The 14,582-nt window shown below is 44.7% G+C and overlaps 1 protein-coding gene across 1 annotated transcript; it reads right to left on the bottom strand.

The window, feature by feature from the left end:
* Positions 1–10,058: 10,058 nt before the first annotated feature.
* LOC144500277 (galactoside alpha-(1,2)-fucosyltransferase 2-like) lies at positions 10,059–13,776 on the bottom strand. Its single transcript, XM_078222953.1, has 2 exons — positions 13,697–13,776; positions 10,059–11,064 (listed from the first exon to the last, which is right to left on the bottom strand). The coding sequence occupies exons 1-2, from the start codon at positions 13,774–13,776 to the stop codon at positions 10,059–10,061; spliced, it is 1,086 nt and encodes a 361-aa protein (XP_078079079.1).
* Positions 13,777–14,582: the final 806 nt, after the last annotated feature.

Raw genomic sequence — 14,582 nt, 5'->3', positions numbered from 1 at the left:
ACTAAAAAGCAGACAATCTTAGCAGCTCTTACATACCTTGTGTCTCCCCATGCTGGGGGAGAACTCCCACGCTACTGACATGTCACTTCCTGTGTCCATGCCATCCCGATGTACATGTGATCACTTGGCCCATGTGGAGGTGGCGGTTTGGTCTGGGATTCTGATTTTTAAGAAAGTAATTTGCCTCACCAAATAACCACAAGTTTGTTTTGGCTAAAGCTCCCCCCAAAGTCTCATTCATCCATCACCCCTGTGATCATTGGCCTATACTGATTTCTGGTCCGGGAATAACTCAAGTTTAAAAGTGTCATCTTTGCGTTCAACTCCTTCCATGGAACCATCCCTTCTTAATTTGTTACCCCCTCCTCCAGTCATAGAACCCTGAAGGTGCCCTTCACAAGACAGCTCAATACATGGGATGTGATCGAAGAAACTGGCCATGTATTGTGGCCCAGCAAGATGTGCTAGGCCTCAGCTGGAGATGACATTCTTGGGCTGAAATTCACACCCTATCTGACTGGGATCCTGGGCTTTTTGAATAGAGACATAAAGCACAAAAGAAGGAAGTTATTATCATCATCATTGTCATGTCTTCTCTACCCCAAAGACATTGACAGTCATCTAACCATAAGGAACATCTCTAACCTGTGCCAGTCTTTTCATTTGCCAATAACTTCCTTCAATTTTCAAAGTATCCAACATTGATATTGTCTTCCTTCCTCTTCTACCTTTTCCATGAAATATTCGCTCCATAACTAGTCCATTTCCTCTTAAGATGTGCCTTTCTTAGTCTCTCCGCCTATTCCTTTTTGTATTCATCAAATTTCTTTGCCTATTTACTCTCCTCAGCACTTCATCATTCATTACCTTTTCTGCTCGGTGGATCTTTTCCAGTCTACTCCAAAGTCACATTTCCAAGTTATTTAGTACATTGGTCTCCCTCCTCCTTCCGGTTCCAGGGACTCCAGAGAGGTGGATAGATTGGAGAAGCTGTGGCTCTTGTCCTTGGAGGAGCGACAGCTGACAGGAGATTTGATGGAAGTGTTCAAAACCATGAGGGGTTATGACAGAGTAGAAAGGGTGAAACTGCTCCCATTGGAGAAAGGCCTAGAACCAACCATTGATTTAAGATAAATGGCCAAAACAATCAAGGGCATGTTGAGGAAAACCTTTTTACATAGTGAGGATCTGGATTGTACTGCCTCAGAGAGTCTAGTGGAAGTGGCAGAGAAGTCCAGAACTAGTGGTTATAGTTTGAGGATAAGAGGTAAACCTTTTAGAACTGAGGTGAAGAGAAAATACCTTCACCCAGAGAGTGGTGAATCTGTGGAATTCACTACCACAGAAAGTAGCTGAGGCCAAAATGTTGTCTGATTTCAAGAAGGAATTAGATATAGATCCTGGGGCTAATGGAATCAAGGGAGGAAGGGGAATCAGGATATTGAAGTCAATGATAAGCCATGGTCATAATGAATGGCGGATCAGTCTCGAAGGGCCGAATGGCCTACTCCAGCTTCTAGTTTCTATGAGACACTCAGTAAAGATGCTGTGATGAGATTTTACAGATGAATTTTACAGATGGGTATGTGAGGTATGATGGAGTATGGATGGTGAAGAGCTGCTATCCAAAGGGAACCAGGGTTAGAGTAGGTGCTCACTATCAGCATGTCCAGAGGGAAGGCATCCCGGATACAGGCGGCATTGTGGCACAGTGGTTAGCACTGCTGCCTCACAGTGCCAGGGACCTGGGTTCGATTCCTGGCTTGTCTATGTGGAATTTGCATGTTCTCCCCTTGTCTGCGTGGGTTTCCTCAGAGTGGTCTGGTTTCCTCCCACAATCTGAAAGATGTGCTGGTTAGGTGCATTGACCTGAACAGGTGCTGGAGCGTAACTTCATTGCAGCGTTAATGTAAGCCTTACTTGTGACTAATAAATAAACTTTATACCTCTCCCTGCCTCCTCCTTTTTCTTCTGTGCAAAACTTCCCCTCCCTGCAACCCCTGCTCCAACACCCAGTATCACAGTCCCAGAGACACTGCAACTGGAAGCCCCAGACCTGTTGCAGTCTTTGTGTGGGCAGGTCTCCAAATCCTCTGCTGAGGATGCAGCAACACTCCGTGTCAAACCCAAAAACTCACCACAAATCCTTGCAAACCGCTCCTCAGAACTGCCAGACACTTTCCAATGAAATAAATTAATTTAAATTGGCCTAACTTGCAAGGGGTGATCCTTTAAGTAAAGCTAATTGGAGTAGGGGGTGGTTCCCTCTTGCAATTGAACGTAAATTCTTTGGTGAGTGACAGCTGAATGTGATGCATTCCTGTATGGTTGAGGTGCATCAAATCAGCCAGAAAGAGTGCTTGACGTCATAGAATCATAGAGTCCCTACAGTGCAGAAGAGGCCATTTGACCCATCGAGTCGGCAGTGACTCTCCTAAAGGGCATCTTGCCCTCTCACCCTCCCTATAACCCCACACTTTTACCATGGCCAATCCCCCTAACCTGCACATCTTGGGATGGTGGGAAGAAACCTGAGCCCCTGGAGGAAACCCACGCAGACATGGGCAGAGAGTGCAAACTCCGCACCGACAGTCACCCGAGGACGGAATTGAACCCGGGTCCCTCGCGCTGTGAGGCAGCTGTGCTAACCTCTGTGCCACCGTGCTATCATGTTCTGGCCAGTTAGAAAGCTTCTGCCATATGTATGACACACAGAAGTGAGCATTCAATGAAAGGTGTCCACAAAGCGTTTTATCCGACACAGGAGCAGTTATATATTTGGATTTAATTATTGGCACATTAATATTTCTTCAGAATTTTTTTGACGATTGGTTTCCACACAATGTGTAGCAGTAATTCAAAGATATTAAGTCATGAATTCAGTTATTCAAATATATTCTTTCATGGGATGTGGGTGTCACTGGCAAGGCCAGCATCCATTTCCCACCCCTAGTTGCCCTTGAAGTCCACAGCTTATTACAACATTTCAGAGGGCAGTTAAGAGTCAACCACACTGTTGTGGATCTGGAGTCACATGTCAACCAGGCCAGGTAAGGACGGCAGATTTCCTTCCCGAAAGGGACATTAGTGAACCAGGGGGGCTTTTCCAACAAATGATGATAGTTTCATGATCGCCATTACTGAGAAGAGCTTTCAATTCCAAACTTTATCAATTAAATTTAAATTCCACCAGCTACCATGATGGGATTTGAACCCATGTCCTAGAACATTTGCCTGAGCCTCAGAATTACCACTTTAGTGACATTACCACTACTGTGACTGTAGGAAAGAAATAAAATGAGTCGAGTCTTGGAGACCGTGTCGAAATTCAAGAAACGTTTTTATTCCACATGCATGAGGGAGAGATCGATTCCAGCCTGAAATCTCAGGTTGACTGCGAGTCCTCTCTGACCCTGGTAGATTGGTACAGTTTATTATACTTTGTTGAGTCACAAAGGTTTACATTAGCATATTAATTCCTTGAGTTGGAAACAAGATGGTTCTTCTAATCTCATTTTGCTGACTGCATTGTTCAGTTCAACTTCGCTAATCAGTTCTCTGGACAGTTCCGTTTACCCAATTATAATGTCAAAACGTTGTATTTGCCCAACCGATTTACAATAATGTGTTAATCGTTCCCCCCCTTCTGCGAGGTGATCATGTTTTACAAAAGACTATGCCCTCCCTAGACTGTATAGAGCCTGGCTGTCTTAATGCCAGTTCTCCCATTGTTGTGATAATTCAGAACGATCTCCTGTACATCAGAAGTTGATAGCATGCGTTAATCATTATCCATCGGCAGAGCAGGTCGCTAGCTGTCTGTGTTAACCCTTTCCCTCCCTCAGTGAGGCCTGGTTCTCTGGGCTTGCTCTACGTAGCCCTGCATGTATTACACTGAAGTTAAATAAAATATGAACGGACATATAAATTAAAACATAAAAGACATGATCCCTGATATTGCCCAAAACAGTGACATTAGTGTACCTTTAAGAGATTTTTAAAAAATCATGTTCTCTGCACCTCTCAGCTCTCAGTGTTGCTGAGTTGTCTGTAGAAATCCTTTTATTGCTACGTAAATGGTGCTTATTTTTACTTTGGGTTCTTTAATGACCCTGCATTGTTGGGAGGAAGGTGATATGTTTTGGACAGTTCTTTATCCCTCCTACTGAATTTAAGATTTCATTTCCCGTTTTGTCTAGCAGCAGTTTTAGTTTAGAAGGGACATCAAGCTGAAAAGAAGTGTTTCTCTCTCTCCCTGGTTTTGGAAATTCTGCTGGTGAGCTGAAAGCAAGGCTTCTTTTCTTCCTGGAGTAGAGAATCTGCTGTTGGTGGCTTGACCAGAGTCTCTCCTTGGTGTTCTGGGAAGCTGTTCTGACTCCAAGCTTGTCTGTGAGTGCCTCAAGAGAACTGCAGCAATAATCCAAAGGACTCAGTCCCAGGATTACATGAGCATTAGTCTTTGCTGTGTTAAACCTGTGGAAAGAGTTTTTTTTATCTGTGGGAAGTTTTGTTTGATTGGAACATAGAAACATAGAAACTAGAAGCAGGAGTAGGCCATTCAGCCCTTTGAGCCTGCTCTGCCATTCATTTTGATCATGGCTGATCATTCAGCTCAATACACTGATTCCCTTTATCCCATACCCTTGATCCCTTTAGCATCAAGAGCTATATCTAATTTCTTCTTGAAATCAGACAATGTTTTGGCCTCAGCTACATTCTGTGGTAGTGAATTCCACACATTCACCACCCTCTGGGTGAAGAAATATCTCCTCACCTCAGTCCTAAAAGGTTTATCCCTTATCATCAAACTATGGCCCCTAGTTCGGGACTCCCCTGCCATCGGGAACATTCTTTGTGAATCTACCCTATCTAACCCTGCTAGAATTTTACAAGATGCGAGTCTATGAGATCCCCTCTCACTCTTCTAAACATGATAACTAGATTCTTAAATAAACTTTATTTGATAAAGCTCCCTCGTGGGTCAGTTGAATCATCCCTGAGGGGAAACACCTTATGCTTATCCTCGCCAAATTCACAGTTCAAAACTTATGATCCAGGCAGGCTTTATAAAACACTTTGGAGTTTCTGATCCGAATTATAACACTACGCCATCATTTCCCCCCAAATTACAAATTACATTACAAATAAGTTAGAATTTCCCATTCCACCCTAGATCATCGCAACCAACTCATTCAATAATTCTCATATAACATTAGTTAAATAACATATTTGGTCAAGAACATAAACAGGAAATAAACACAGAACGTTCGTGAATAATCATTTTAGCAACTGTACCGACATCATGTTATTAAACAGATAGCCTAGAATTGATTGAAATATTGAGCGGAGTGAAATTTAAGCTTGATTGGTTGCTGCCAGCACTAATTATAAGGGAAATGTTATTGTGACACAGCAGTAACTGCAGATCAATATCCTAGATTTCTTTTCACTTGTTTGGATATTGGAAACATTTATTGTAGTGTTGTCACTGTTGGTGACAAAAATAGAATGCTTGATTAGTTAGCTTCATAAACTGAATCTATTTAAAAGTTGTTATGAATCAATTCTAACTTTAAAGTTTCGAACTAACAGATGGAAAAGCCAATCAATGTGCTTCATGTGTGCTGCTTCTCGCTGGTAACACTGGATTGCAGAATTGTCCTTCAAGTTCAATATGAATTTAAGTCAAGAGAAGTCATTAGCCGCGATTTTCCAGCTCTTCCTGTAGTGGTAATGTCACAGTAGTGGTATTTCAGAGACCCAGGCAAATGTTCCAGAACATGAGTTCAAATACCACCATGGCAGCTGGTAGAATTTAAATTTAATTGATAAAATTTGGAATTGAAAGCTCGTCTCGGTAATGGCGATCATGAAATTATCTTCATAGGTTGGAAAAGCCCATCTGGTTTACTAATGTGCCTTCAGGGAAGGAAATTTGCCATCCTTACCTCGTCTGGCCTACATGTGACTCCAGACCCACAACAGTGTGGCTTTTTTTTATTTATTCATGGGACATGGGCGTCACTGGCTGGCCAGCATTTATTGCCCATTCCTAGTTGCCCTTGACAAGGTGGTGATGAGCTGCCTTCTTGAATCGCTGCAGTCCGTGTTCTGTGGATTGACCCACGATGCCGTTAGGGAGGGAATTCCAGGATCTTGACCCAGCGACTGCGAAGAAACGGCGATATATTTCCAAGTCAGGATGGTGAGTGGCTTGGAGGGGAACTTGCCGGTTGTGGTGTTCCCATTTATCTGCTGCCCTTGTCCTTCCAGATGGAAGCGGTCGTGGGTTTGGAAGGTGCTGTCTAAGGATCTTTGGTGAGTTGCTGCAGTGCATCTTGTAGATAGTACACACTGCTGCTACTGAGCATAGATGGTAAAGGGATTGAATATTTGTAGATTTGATGCCAATCAAGTGGGCTGCTTTTTCCTGGATGGTGTCAAGCCTCTTGAGTGTTGTTGGAGCTGCACCCATCCAGGCAAGTGGGGAGTATTCCATCACACTCCTGACTTATGCCTTGTAGATGGTGGATAGGCTTTGGAGAGTCAGGAGGTGAGTTACTCGCCGCAGTATTCCTAGCCTCTGACCTGCTCTTGTAGTCACTGTGCTTATGTGGTGAGTCAGTGTGGCTGACTCTTAACTGCCCTCTGAAATGTCATAGTAAGCTATCCAGTTCAAGGGCAGCTAAGGGTGGGATAGGATTGCCACTGCCAAAGGCGATCCCCCGTGGCGGGTGCTCCAGTGGCTCTGCCAGCAAGTCAAGCAAATGGCCAATGACTTTGGTGGGACTGGAAGATCCCGCCGGCAGCCAATGTGAGCTACCTCTGCCTCTGGAAAACATGCTGTGGTGTTGGGGGGGGAGGGCAAGTCCCAGCCATTGTCTCAGGATGTGGCTTGCCCCTTTAGGACTAAGATGAGAAGACATTTCTTCACTTGCAAGTCTTTGAAATTCTCTACAGCAGAATGCTGCAGACGCTCAGTCATTGATCATATTCAGGACATGATGTGGCGATGCCGGCATTGGACTAAGGTGGGAACAGGAAGAAGCCTCACAACACCAGATTAAAGCCCAACAGTTTATTTGGAATCACGGGCTTTTGGAGCACTGCTCCTTCATCAGGTGAGTGGAGGTATGTCCACAAACACGGCATATATAGACAAAGACACGATTGCAAGATAATTACAGATTGGAATGTGAAGAATGGTTGGAATGCGAGTCTTTACAGGTAATCAAGTCTTTACAGGTGCAAACAGTGTGCATGGAGAGAGGGATAATCACAGGGTAAAGAGGTGTGAATTGTCTCAAGCCAGGACAGTTAGTAGGATTTTGCAAACCCAGGCAGTATGGTGGGTTACAAGTGGTGTGACATGAACTCACTCATATCTTTGCCTGTATACGCCATGTTTGTGGACCTACCTTCACTCTCCTGATGAAGGAGCAGCGCTCCAAAAGCTCATGATTCCAAATAAACCTGCCTGGTGTGGAGAGGGGAGGGTCGGGATGGCGACCTTCTTGTGAACCTGCTCCTGGGCCTGGCGAAACGCGCCATTTACAGGTCCAGGCAGCGGGCATATATAGGTGTCCCTGGAGAGGGAGAGGGAGCATGCGGTGTCCACAGACACGGTTGACGCCTTCCGCGCCCGTTGGGCACCGCAGGGGTTGGGGTGCATTATCGACCCTAATAATCACATTATGATTTGATGTCTTTAAGTTTCCTTTGTACTTTGATTTTTGTTCGGGCTGTTCCCCCTCCTTTTGGGGAGCTGCCCCTTTTACTTTGTCCTGACTTAATTTGAGTTTGTTTATTTAGTTTGACCTTAAAAGAGGCCAAACAAACCTATTGGACTTTAACCTGCTGTTGTGAGACCTCTTACTATATTTAAGACAAATGTTAATGAAGTTTTAGGGACTAAGGGAATTAAGGGATGAGGAGATAGTAAATCAATTGAGACAACACATCAAACATGATCATAGTAAAAAGTGAAGCAGGTTCAAAGGCTGAAGGGCCTACTCCTACTCCTACTTATCTTCTGAGGTTGCTATGAACAACTGCAGGTGGTCAGACTGCAAGCAATGTTTTCTGTTCATCAAGAATATGTTAAGGTGAAGATGACTTGATTAATTCGGGATCAGATTGTTTGCTACACTCCCTCCACCACCAATACACAGTGGCAGCCGTGTGTACCATCTACAAGATACCCTGCAGGAACTCACCAAGGCTCCATAGACAGCACCTTCCAAACCTACGACCATTGCCATCTAGAAGGACAGGGATAGCAGATACATGGGAACACCACCACCTGGAATTTCTGCTCCAAGCTACTAGCATCTGACTTGGAAATAAGTTGCCATTCCTTCACTATCACTGGGTAAAAATCATGGAACTCCCTTCCTAATAGGCGTGGGTCTATCTGCACCACATGGACTGTAGCAGTCAAGAAGATAGTTCACCATCACCTTCTCAGGGATAATTAAGGATGGGCAATAAATGCTGGCCTCGGCAGCAATGCCCAGATCTCATGAATGAATAAAAAAACATAGAAACGTAGAAGCTCCTGGCCTCAGGCAAGGCCATAAAATCCAAGACATTGGTAGGGCCGGAAAGCCAGGCTGCAGGCCTTGACTTAACTTTTGCGTGACTGGCAAGTACCCAGGCAGATATTGGCCTTTATCTGTGTGCTGATCTCTGTAGTCCTCTGCGTAGTCTGGTCCTTTGGTCTGGTCTGACACTCTGGCTCTGGTCTTCCTTCTTTCTCAGGTGTGGTGGCTCTCCTCGTGCTGGTCGTTGCTGGCGATGGTCACCGTTGTTGTAGCTCGTTCGTGGGGTTAGAGAGAGTGAGAGAGAGCTTCTTCTGTTGTGCAGCACCTTTTATCCCTCCTTGGTTTTTTGTCGTTTTTGGGCGGTCTCTTGATTCTTGTCAATCAATCGATCAGGACTTGATCACCCTGATCGATGAGAGTCCAATCAGGTGCTGCCACACCGATCTCTGGGTGTGTACCCAACGGCCATGCCTGGAGGCACGTAGGTCACACACCTCCCTCCCAAATAAGGGGTTAAGGCTCCCCTTTATCTGGTAAACAAGTATGTTTGATCGGAGAGTGTCCATTGTCTTTGGGATGGCCTGTTTCCTGTGTATTCAGTCGTCTGAGCTGCAGCCTGTTTATCTCTGTCTTTTAAGCTGCAGCCTGCTGTTTCAGTGCTTGTCCAATTATCCCAGCGTGCTCTGCAAATCGCCATTTTAGGTGGCCCATTTGGCCACAGTCCCTCCTGTTGATCCTAAAGTGAAGCGTGATGGGTCACAGACTCAGGACCAATATCTTTCAGGAATTCCCCAGTCACTCAACAGTCAAGCAAGGCCCAGGTATTGGCATGTCCAGTAATAATACATCCCTACAACATATTTATATTCCAGAAGCTGCCCTATCTGACCATGACATTGGGGGTCCCTGAACTTCCTGTTCCCAGACTCGAGCTAACCATCGGAGAACCCATGCTTCATTGTGTGCAGGGTCAAAATTAGTGCAGACTTTCTTGCCTTCCTCTGTGGTGTACGAGACTAATGTTCGAGCCCATTTGGATGAATCGGCCTCATTTAATCTAATCTGATCTATTTCCCCATACACGCCCATGAAGTGGATCCATAAACGACCGGCAAAGGCAGTCTGATGTTTCCCTTTCCTCTGTCTACATTTATTTAATCTATCTATAGGATCTCTTTTGTTAAACCCTACCGCGGTCAATATCACTTCCTTGATCTCGCTTAAGGCTCCTTCCCCAATATTTTGAAGGGCTGGCAGGGCAGACTGTACAGATTTGCTTAAGCACATGACTGTCAGCTTCACTTCTTCCCTTTCATCTATATGTTTAGACAGTGACTGTGACAAAACGTATACTTAAAATAAATTCTTTAACTTGCAGCGGACATTTCTGGACAATTGTTTATTAAATCCTGGTGCAAGTTATTTTCCAGAGGACGCTTCTGAGATTGAACAATGTAATAAACCACAAATAAAATTAAGTTGATCAGATTTGAAGATTACAGGAAATAACTAGAGCTAACTTGAATTATTTTTGGCCAGAAGAGGTGAGAGGTCAGCAGGAATTCCAATCCACTGAGGTAAGAAAGCTGTTTCGTACTTAAATACCTTTAGAAAGGGCGATTCTGGCAGAGTGAAGTTTGTGAGGTAAATTGTCTCCCCACCTGCCAGGTAACCAGCCCAATAACCAAATGTCCCTATTGTCATTATGGTGTGGTTACAATGAGCAAGGATAGCAAAGTCATTAGCCGGACTGGATTGCTTTGGATCATCTGAAAAGAAAACATCTCCTTTGGAATTGTTGATGTTCTGTTTACACCAATCCATCCCGTTACTCGTCACTGCAAAGATGACGTTTTTGTATTTATTTCGGAAGTAAGCCATTGCAGTGTCCAAATATTTCTTATCAGCTATGACTCCTTTCCAAATATTTGGCATGACATGTATGTAATCGCCCCTTCGAACATGCACACCGACATATGTCACATTCTTTCGCTCCCCTCCAATGTGTCTCAGGAATGCATTGGCCTGGTCTTTGATGAAGTCATGAAAGGTGAACTCACGGAGAATTTCTTCTCGGATGTGATGATAAAAGGTCCAGGAACACGGGTATCCTGAGAACATAACATAATCTTCTGGGATACTGCGGTACTGATCCTCCATCCAGTCATTGAGACCATAACCCTTCCAATGAATTCTATGTCTCACACTGTCGTGGAGGGTTGGGAGGGTAATTTTGAAGACTGGGGACAGGTAATTGGCCATGGCGGGCAAGATGTACGCTTGGTGCCCATTCAATTTTGCCAATGCGTACAATGTTGCGTACTCCCCCATCTGGTTGCCAAGTCGCCCAATCGAGTTCATCGACCAAAATCCCTTTGAAGAAATTTTCACCCTTTCAGAATCTTTCGCTGTTTCACTTTTCTGTGTCTTGGTGGCATTTTTAAAAAAGGGCAGATTTTGGGCACTTTTGTTATAATATCTGATCTGATAGCTGTAGGTTATGAAAACTAGTGTTACTGAACTACAAAGCAACATTAAAAAGAACCATTTTTGGGGAGCACAGACTCTGCTCAAAGGTACGTCCTCAACAGACTCTTTGTGGCATGGTTTCATGTTTATTTCCTCAATTCAGGAGGGTCATTCTGAAATATAAGGCAAAGAGACCATTAGTATGGAATCTGCAATGGAATTGAACAGTTATTCAATGTTTCTTCAATAGGAATTTGACAGCTTATGTTTGATTGACTGTTTTATGACAAGGTTACGAGGGCCATGTTTTTCAAAATTACTTTAGAATGGCTGTTTTATTTTTCACTTCATGAGTATATGAAAAACTTGCCAGTGTTATTATATGGCTCATTGGTTGTGTGTGTATACAAGGAAAGTGGGCATGGAGAGGGCATGGTGAATGAGAGGGGGCATGGTGAGGGCAGGGGAGATATGGGAGGCATGAATGGAGTGTGGGGCCATGAGGGGGCATAGACGGGACATGATGAGCGTTGGAGGGAATGAGGGAGATGAAGAGTGAAATCCATAGTACCTAATAATCATGGGGAGGCAGTGGTGTAGTGGTATTGTCGCTGGACTAGTAATCCAGAGATGCATGTTAATGCTCTGGGGTCCTGGGTTCAAATCCCACCATGGCAGATGGTGGATTTTGAATTCAATAAGAAGTCCAATGATGATCATGAAACCATTTTCAATTGTCATGAAAACCCATCCGGTTCACTAATATCCTTTCGAGAAGGAAATAGCCATCTTAGAATCCCTACAGTGCAGAAGGAGGCCATTCAGCCCATCGAATCTGCACTGACCACAATCCGACACAGGGCCTATCCCTGTAACCCCACATATTTACCCTGCTAATCCCCCTGACTCTGGGGTCAATTTAGCATTGTCATTCAACCTTACCTGGTCTGGCCTACGGAGGAGCAGAGCCGCAGCAATGTGGTTGACTCTTAACCGCCCTAAGGAATGGGCAAAAAATACTGGCCCAGCGAGCGATGCCCACATCCCATGAACGAATATTTTTTAAAAATTGAACCAGGCCAATGTCCCAGTAAATGAAGCTGGGCATTCCAACCTGCTGGCCTCATCATCCACCCACCTCTGCTGTTGGCTCAGCCCTGCCTCTAGAGGTGGCAAAAGCAGCCCCAGCCATACCCACCTCCTCAACGTGAAAATAGGGAGCCGGTCTCCTCCTGGACAAAGGTAGGAAATATCCGACTTCCCGCTCCTGGACGAAAATCCATCCCAGAGTGAATGTATCTGATCGGGCGGCAAAGCAAGACCACAAAACACCAATACACTATCGTCAATACGAAATCAAATGCGGAATTCAGGACATATTTCTCTGCCGAGAGGGTGGTGAGAATGTGAAGCTTGCCACCACTGGAAGTAGTTATGCTGAATAATATGACTGTGACTAAGGTGGGGGGCGGGGGCGGGGGGGGGGGGGGGGGGGGGGGGGGGGGGTAGGGTGGGGGGCGGGGGGGTAGGGTGGGGGGGGGGGGGTAGGGTGGGGGGGGCAAGATACGTAGCGTGGGAGAAGGTAATACAGGGTAACATTAATGAGGAAAGATGTATCTATGCTGTATATTCCGTGTAATTCAATCTCGTTCTCTCAATTGCTGAGGGAACAGCTTTCCAATTCTAACCATTCTCTGACATTCCTCATGTTATATTCAGTTCTCGTTGCCGTTTAACCTCACGCTGGTAAAATGTCCTGAGAGTGGATGCAGTTGAAAAATTAACTTGGAATTTGCCAGTGTTTTAATTTAAGGTTTGAAGTTCTTTTTTATTGGTCACAAGTAAGGCTTACATTCACACTGGAATGAAGTTACTGTGAAATTCCCCTCGTCGGCACAGTTCACACCTGTTCGGGTCAATGCACCTAACCAGCATTCTTTGAGAATGTGGGAGGAAACCAGAGCACCCGGAGGAAACCCACGTAGACATGGGGCGAACGCGCAAACTCCACATAGACAGTGACCCAAGCCAGGAATCGAACCCGGGTCCCGGACGCTGTGAAGCAGCAGTGCTAACCACTGTGCCACCGTGCAGCCCAAATTGCAGATTCATTGTTGGTTTTGTTCTGTTATTAGAATGTAAAAGTGATCCAAGTTGGAGGGCTTGGATAATACAATGGATTAATCATAGAATCATTGAATCCCTACAGTGCAGAAGGAGGCCATTTGGCCCATCAAGTTTTCACCGACTCTCCAACAGATCATCTTACCCAGGCCCTATCCCCATAACCCCACATATTTCCCCTACAAGTTCCCCTGACCTAAACATCTTGGGACACTAGGGGACAATTTAGCATGGCCAATCTACCTAACCTGCACATCTTTAGACTAAGGCCATTCTCTTTTGGGAATTAGGTTCACATCCAACCTCAACCAATGGGATCAAAGTTTCCTCTGTTGGCTGGGAGGTTCATCCATGACTATTTGGATCCTGGAATGCACTGACCCACAAGCACAAACCAAACAATTCTGCGTTACAGACAAAGTGCCATTATTTCAGTCAGTGTGTCACAAGGCTGGTTTTGTGTGAGAAATTGAAAAAAAACATACCACTATTATGTAAAAGAATGTTCTCTTGATGTTGCGGCTGTGGTACTTGATGATTCGGAATCTGTGGAGCTTCACCCTGCGTCTGACTGGATCCAGGAATGCCCGTTGATACCAAGTTCCTGAAGCAGACCATTCAGAATGATTAGATACTCCATTCCCTAGCACTGTAATTCTTTTGAGGAGCACAAGTCGTTATAAATTTCCTGCAGTAGTGATCGCCACAAATTGGTTAGTTAGAAAAAAAATCAGAATAAGAATCCCAGTATATTTTGAAGTTCAAAGTTTAAAAAAACTGAACACAAAAAGCTGCAAAAAAATGGCCACCCGAGGGTCACCTGACCTCTTTTGTGGACTGAAGGACTTCTGAATCTCTCTTGGCTCCTTGCACTTCTACAGATTCCTGCTAGCCTTCTCAACCTCTTTTCTTCGGCTAATGTCATTGTAGTAAGTTCTCGGAGGCAGAAGCCCCTTCACCAAAATCTCTTTACTTTCTAGTTTGATAACAGCATACAGAGTGCTTTCAGTGAGCAGTCTACACTTGGAGTGCCAGAAGAACTGACACTCCTGGTTAGGTAAAAAGCAAGAGGCTCCCTGAATGGGCCAAATTGATGGGCCAATGTTTTTGGCCAACCAAATAAACTAAATCAAATTAATGAGGGATCAATTTAGCCGTTAATCAGGGAGTTCACATTCTAACAGGCCACCTCAATTGCCTGATTAAAGCCATTACAGTCATGATAGAGTCATAGAGGTTTACAGCATGGAAACAGGCCCTTCGGCCCAACTTGTCCATGCCGCCCCCTTTTTTTAAACGCATAAGCTAGTCCCAATTGCCCGCGTTTGGCCCATATCCCTCTATACTCATCTCACCCATTTAACTGTCTAAATACTTGTTAAAAGACAAAATTGTACCCGCCTCTACTACTACCTCTGGCAGCTTGTTCCAGACACTCACCACCCT

This window comes from Mustelus asterias, chromosome 11, assembly GCF_964213995.1.
Source record: "Mustelus asterias chromosome 11, sMusAst1.hap1.1, whole genome shotgun sequence".
NCBI lineage: Eukaryota > Metazoa > Chordata > Chondrichthyes > Carcharhiniformes > Triakidae > Mustelus > Mustelus asterias.
This window is presented reverse-complemented; position numbering and strand designations above follow the sequence as displayed.

Coding starts and splice junctions, on each gene's coding strand:
- LOC144500277 (XM_078222953.1), bottom strand. CDS start 13,776: ATGGAGTATCTAATCATTCTGAATGGTCTGCTTCAGGAACTTGGTATC. Junction 11,065..13,696: donor TGGATCCAGTCAGACGCAGG/GTGAAGCTCCAC, acceptor GTTGCTTTGTAG/TTCAGTAACACTAGTTTTCA.